Raw genomic sequence first — 6,593 nt, 5'->3', positions numbered from 1 at the left:
GACAATATACTTACTGCCTTACTTATGCGTTCCATCTTCTTATGGCCGTTATACTTGCAGTTGTGATGCAGTGATGAACTGCACTGTTTGTCGTAGGTTGTCTGGACTGCCCCACGGTTTGGTTTGAAGGGTTGTTTCTGTTGGCCAATATGTTTGGCGGGCCTCTTCCAGGTTGGGGCAACTCTGTAGTATGTGGAAGGGCGTTTGTTCTTCGGCTCCGAACTGACATTAAGCTGTTTCAGCAAGTCCAAGTCTATTCATGTGCTTTTGAAGACGACAGTGTCTAGTTCTGAGCCTGAAGATGATGGTTTGACCGTGTCTGTTGAGTTTGTCGATGCTGTTTTTCTGGGGTTGGTATCCATCATTTTTGTAATTCCATTCTGTGGTGAATTTGTTATTGAGTAAGGTTTTTGCCTCATGGTATGATATTGGGGGTTGAGGCTGCTCCTTCTTTGATCCCTCCTTGGCAAGCTTGTCTGCAGCTTCGTTGCCGGCTATGCCTACATGGGAAGGTATCCACTGTAGCACAACATTGTTGTGGTCTGACAGGTGGCAAATGTGTGTCAGCAGCTGTCTTGTTGTGGCATCTGATGGTCCTGCTGAGAGGGACTGTAGGGCTGACAGTGAGTCTGTAAGGAAGACAATGTTTCTTTCCTGTACATCCTGCTCAATCAGATGATGTGCTGCTGACTGAAGAGCCTGGACCTCAGCTCTGTAGTTGGAGCTTTGTTCACCTACTGCGATTGCTGAGGCAAAAGGGGGTCCTGCTGGGTATGTTATGTACACCCCGCTTCCAGCGTTCTTGACTGCCTTTTCTGCTGATCCATCAGTAAAGGCCTGGATCCATGAGTGTGGTGGGTAGCGCTGGCTGATCATGTCTGAAGTACAGAATTTCAGTTGGACAGGGTTTTGTGCCTTGTTCTCAACTCCTGGAACATCGACTCTGATGGTTAGGGTTTGTTGTCTTGGGATCCATGTGTCTGGGGTGAGTGGTTCGATGTCCGTGTCTACTGTCACTACCTTTTCACTGATTAGTTGTTTGACAACGTGGTTGAGACTTTGTCTTTTGAGTCTACATTTTGGTCTCTTCTGTAGCTTTGAGTGGATGGGGTGGGATGGAAGTCTCCGTGCTTTCTCCGATTGTACTAGAGCTTTGTATTGTCGCCTTGTTTCTAATGGTTCTAGATTGGCTGCTTTCTCCATTTCTGTGATTGGTGTAGTTTTCATGGCTCCTAGTATGATGCGCAGAATGAGTTTTGTACCTTGTCAAGTTTGCTCTTGCTGGATTTGGAAGCTGCTATCCATGATGAAGAGGCATATTCGGCTATTGGTCTTACAGTGCCCTTGTATATCTGTGTCAAACTTTTTCTATTGGCTCCCCAGGTTGAACCAGCAAGCTTTTTCATAATGGCTGTCTTTTTGATGGATCTTTCTTGTAGTTTGTCTAGATGTGTGTTCCATGTCAGACGCGAATCAAGCGTTACTCCAAGGAATGTTGTTGTTTCTACTTGTGGTACTGGGGTTTTGTTTAAGGTTAGATTGATTCTCTCTTTGGAAGTAGATAGCGAGAAGAGCATGGTGACTGTTTTGGTTTTGTTAATATTTAATGCCCACTTGTCTGTCCACTCCTCTACCTTGTTTACGGCTGTCTGGATTCTGACAGAAGAAGTGCCAGCACTTGTCTCTGAGCTCCAAATGGCAAGGTCATTAGCATTTAGGGTGTTCAACACGTATCTTGGTAGATTTGGCACAAGGTCGTTAATGTATACGAGGAACAATGTGGTGGATATAACTCCCCCTTGTGGCACCCCTTCTCTCATTTTACCTTGTTTGCTGAGAGTGTTGTCAAGTTTGACTCTTGCTGTTCTGTTGAATAGATAGCCATTGATCCATTTGTCAAGTTTTCCTGACACACCATTTTGGAGGAGTTTCAGAGGCAGACCTTCCTTCCAGACTTTGTCGAATGCTTTTGAGAGGTCAAAGAAGACAGCTAGCACCTTCTTTTTTCTTGGAAAGCATCTTCGATGTCTTATGTGAAGTAGGCTAGTTGGTCGTCTGTGCTATGGTGTTGTCGGTAGCCAGTCTGTGTTGGGACAACTAAATTGTTTGACTCTAGATGCCAGACAAGCCGCTCGTTGATTATTCTTTCCAGAAGTTTGCCAGTGCAGCTAAGTAGACTGATTGGTCTGTAACTCTCTGGTTTGCTTTTGTCTTTACCTTTTTTGAAAATAGGAATGATGTGAGATTCTTTCCATTTCGATGGGAATTTGCCACAGTGCCAGCCTAGGTTGAAGATGTGTAGAAGAGTAGTGTTTGCTTTATGACCTAGATGTGTCAGCATTTCATTTGTGATGCCGTCTGCGCCTTGTGATTTCTTCTCCTTCAGCTTCTTCAAGGCTGTCTGTAATTCGTGCATGGTGAGACTATCTGACATGTATGGGCTTACTTCTTCTTCTGCAATGTGATTTGAGAGTGTTTTGGTCTCTCGTCTTACATCTGTGATTCTTTCTTGTGGGAGATTTACTCTACTCTCTGCCTCGTAGACTTTGGCAAAAACATTTGCGGCTGCCTTTCCAGTGACAGGTGTGCCATCTACCAAGAGAGCAGTTTTCTTCTGCCGGCGGGTGTCGTCACTCAGCAGATTGGTGAGATGCCAAAGCTTTCTTGTGTCTTTTTTTGAGATTCAGAAATTCCGTTTTTCCTGCCAGCTTTCCCTTGCCTGTTTAGCCTTCTCTTCTTCAAAAAGTTCTCTCAGTTGTTTGCTTTTCAGGATGTTCTGCTCTGAAGGGTTTTCTTCCATTTCTTCTCTGGCTTCGCTCAGTTGGTTGTGGAGTTTGTCTAGCTCAGGTGACCAGAAGGGTTTGTAGTCCCGCCTTCTACCTCTTGGGATAGATTTGTGAGCTGCGTTGAGAATTGCTTTAGTGAATAAACTTGCAGCCTTGTCCATGTCTGATGTCTGTGTAATGATGTCGGCACTATTTCTGTCTGCCAGTGTTTAAAGATTTCCCAATCTTTTTTTTTTGTAATTCCAACTTGGTGGTAATTTACCTTCTCTGGTGATGTTTTTCTGTACCGTGATAATGACCGGTCGGTGGTCATTACCTCCTAGTTGTGATGACACTTCCCGTTGAGATATTTTCTGAATATCATCTGTGGCAATAGCTAAGTCTGGGCTGCTTGTCTTATGCCACACTCTGGAGTAGAATGTTGGTGTGTCATCTGGTTTGTTGAGAAGGACAAGACAATTTGAAACCATCCAGTCTTCAACTTCTTCGCCTTTGGCATTTAGCTCCTTGTACCCCCAACAAGGAGAATTGCTGTTGAAGTCGCCTACAGCTATCCAGTTAGTTGGATTTGCTTCAAGTTGGGGTAGCCCAATATGTTTGTTTGGAGGACTATAGAGGTTGAGCACTGTCAGATTCTTGTCAGGAAGAATTACCTTAACACTGATGTATTCTGTGTCAGAGTCACAGGAGCGCTGTTTCTCTACTGATGGTATACTGTTCTTCACAATGGTGCAGGCCCCCCCTTTGGTCTATTCAGTCTATCATGTTTATAGAGTTCATACCCTCTGATGAAAAACCTGTGATTATCGTTTAGATGGGTTTCTTGGATGCAGCAGATGTCGATGCTGTTGGTTTTTAGGAAATTTTGCAGCTCTAGCTATTTACGCTGCAGACCCTCTGCATTCCAGTGCATGATGCGGAGGGATTGTGCGTGGCTAGTATCTGCACTCTGTCCTCCCCTAGTCACTGCAGGAGTATCAGAGCCGCAGTTAGTAGCTTGTGGTGGGCCCCTTCGAGGCTCGGGTCCCGATGTCACCCTACCCTGTCCACGATTCAGCAGGACGACACCACATCGTTCCAACGTTAGTTGTACGGCCATGTGATGGGTTATGCGTGAATGTCCGGTTGACTTCCCACGCCATTTCTGGCTGACATTCGCCGACTTCGGTGGTTGAGGTTTTTACTCGGGGTGTCCTCCTCCCCAAGAATAGCGGCCTACCATGACTTGAGAACCTACTCTGTCCGTGGTTTATATATCAGTGATATCCTTCACCTAGCACTTTCCCATGGAGGGGTATGGGCGCAAGGCATCGGAGGTTTGAAGTCAGAGTTTTCCCTCCCTTTGATGGACAAGCCACACAAGCGGCCAGGAGCTGGACTTAGTTGACAGAGGCTATGTTTTACGCCCACCATTGAGAAGCATTTTATAGACAATGGGAGCTTATCCACCATTGCCACTCCTCGGTGATATCAACCTTGGAACCATTGACAATATGCATACGTTGTTATGTTACACAATAAACTTTTAACATTTTCTTATATCATTCAAACATATTATTAAAATATCATAATTTCTGCTATCTCCTGATAATTTCTGATTTATAGACAATATGCAAATGCTGTTATGTTATAATTAGCTCAAAGTCAAACATTTCTAGCAGAAAGGCATAAAACATGGGAGAATTGAATTTTGCTGCGACCAGTTTTTGCAGATTTGTTCCCCTTTTTCCCTTTTCTAAGTAAACATATATAGTTCCCGCAACGACTGATTAGGGATTTGCGCAAAATTTCACAACTGGTAACCACATCAAATGAGTAATGGTTTTTCAAATACATAAAGGTTTAAGAAACCAACTTAGAATTGTTCCAATAAAATATATTTTTAACGAAGTGAACGATTCCAAAACAATTAAAATGAAAAATGAAATATCATCGACATGATAAACCATTTTATAAATAAGGCAGTCATCATAGAGAATGACAGTGTTCATCCGTTTTCTTTAATGCACTGTAAAAGCCAAATTAATATTTGTATGCCAAAACAATTTTTTGTAGATATTTGTATTTCACGCTATTTTTTTAAGTCGCATTGTATATACAAATTAAGACTTCTGGATGAACAACCGAATTTTGTTTTCCAAAAAAGGCACCAGACTCTATAATTTGAATTTTATAATTAGTTCATGTCTGTTTGACATTAAAATTAATCCCATCCTTGAGCAGGAATTCCAATAAACCAAGAAAGTGACGCAGTATATTCCAATGAAGGTGTCTGTTAACCGTTACAGATCACAATCTATCACGAAACACATGTCTCCAATATCGACAGTGACACCCATAGACATTGCATTTTTCTTGACGGTGATTCATTAACCAAACAAAAGTAAACACATTCATGTGAGTATATTTTAGGCTGTTTGTAAATGCAAATTAGAAGAGAAAGTGTTCAGTAATTGAAAATCCATGTGTTGTAGCTATACCTTTTTGAAACTGTGTAATAGACAAAACCGTGAAAAAACATGCTATGTAGTGATTATTGCTTGCCAAGAAAACAATAATTGTTTAATTTATTTAGTATATTTCTTTTATATTTGTAGTATCAAAGGTCTTTCTAACTTCTTAAGAACCCATCCTAAGTAGTGTTCGTTTTAACATTAAAAATTATCACAGAAAATTGACACTGATATTTTCGAACATGACAGCGATTGAAGTAGGTTAGTCCGCACAACCTGACGTCAATGTCTATCTGTGGAGATTTGGGCATAAGCAAGAAATGTCTCACGATGTTATCTATTGGTTAAAATGTGTATGCATGAGGAAAATTCTTGTACGTTTTATGGCAACCAAAATATGGTCACCTAAGCATTTATGAAAACAAGGAACATTATTGTGGCCACAGTTTGCATATGTATTATGAATGATGCTACAGTTTTCATCATGTTTATGATTGTAGTAATAGTGGTTATAAGAAATATAAATGCGATCATCATTTGTGCATGGTGAATGTTTCTGGCAAGCTTTCATTACCAGAATAAAATTCGCCGGATTATGTAGCCAGATGTTTTATAAGTGCGATGACTGACACAGAAGTTCATGGAATTATTAGGACCAGTAAGAACATAACTTTTCATGTACATTTTACCCTCATTGATTAAACTGTGTTGCTGGACTAACAGCTTGAATGCAAACCCTTCTAATGAGTTATATTATGTTCTGTTTTATTGTGGCCCGAGTGATTATAAATGTAGCTAATTATTACCGTGTTTTCATTGTATGATTCAAGTAGCCAGGTACCTTGTATTGCTGCATTAGCATTATATTGCATATTATTTGTGTTTTTCTTAACCGAATTTAAATTAAATTTAATTGATAAAAGAATATCTTGCGTCATAATTGTAAGTTGGTGCACCAACTGACAACATATTAAATAATAACGATGTTAATCTCATGAGGTATATACATTAAATTGGGACAACAACAATATCAGAGCCAGCTTGGGATTTAGATTTTCTAAATACATGGTCGCTTAGTTAATTACTTTAGTACCAAGCGTGTATCTTTTAACAATATTAATATTCTAAACTATCAATACATCAAACAATATTATGTATATGTGGCTTAAAGGGGCCTTTTCACGTCTTGGGTATTTGACAAAATTAAAACAAAAAGTTTCAGATTCGCTAATTGTAGTTGTAGTTATGTTTTTTTACTAAAGCTTTTGAGATCAATTGTTTACATTTATCAATCTAAAGCATTTAATGACAATTTTGAAAACATGCCAAAATCTGTGAAAAGGCCCCTTTGAAT

The 6,593-nt window shown here is 40.5% G+C and overlaps 1 protein-coding gene across 1 annotated transcript; it reads right to left on the bottom strand.

The window, feature by feature from the left end:
* Window positions 1–228: 228 nt before the first annotated feature.
* LOC127878686 (uncharacterized) lies at window positions 229–1,227 on the bottom strand. Its single transcript, XM_052425215.1, has one exon. It carries the CDS (start codon window positions 1,225–1,227, stop codon window positions 229–231), a length of 999 nt encoding a protein of 332 aa, XP_052281175.1.
* Between the last annotated feature and the right edge of the window lie 5,366 nt (window positions 1,228–6,593).

This window comes from Dreissena polymorpha, chromosome 4 (assembly GCF_020536995.1).
Source record: "Dreissena polymorpha isolate Duluth1 chromosome 4, UMN_Dpol_1.0, whole genome shotgun sequence".
NCBI lineage: Eukaryota > Metazoa > Mollusca > Bivalvia > Myida > Dreissenidae > Dreissena > Dreissena polymorpha.
Note: the sequence above shows the minus strand (reverse complement) of the source record. Positions and strands in the feature narration are given on the sequence as shown.

Excerpts from the sequence above, each read along its gene's own strand:
- LOC127878686 (XM_052425215.1), bottom strand. The coding sequence starts at position 1,227 with ATGAAAACTACACCAATCACAGAAATGGAGAAAGCAGCCAATCTAGAA.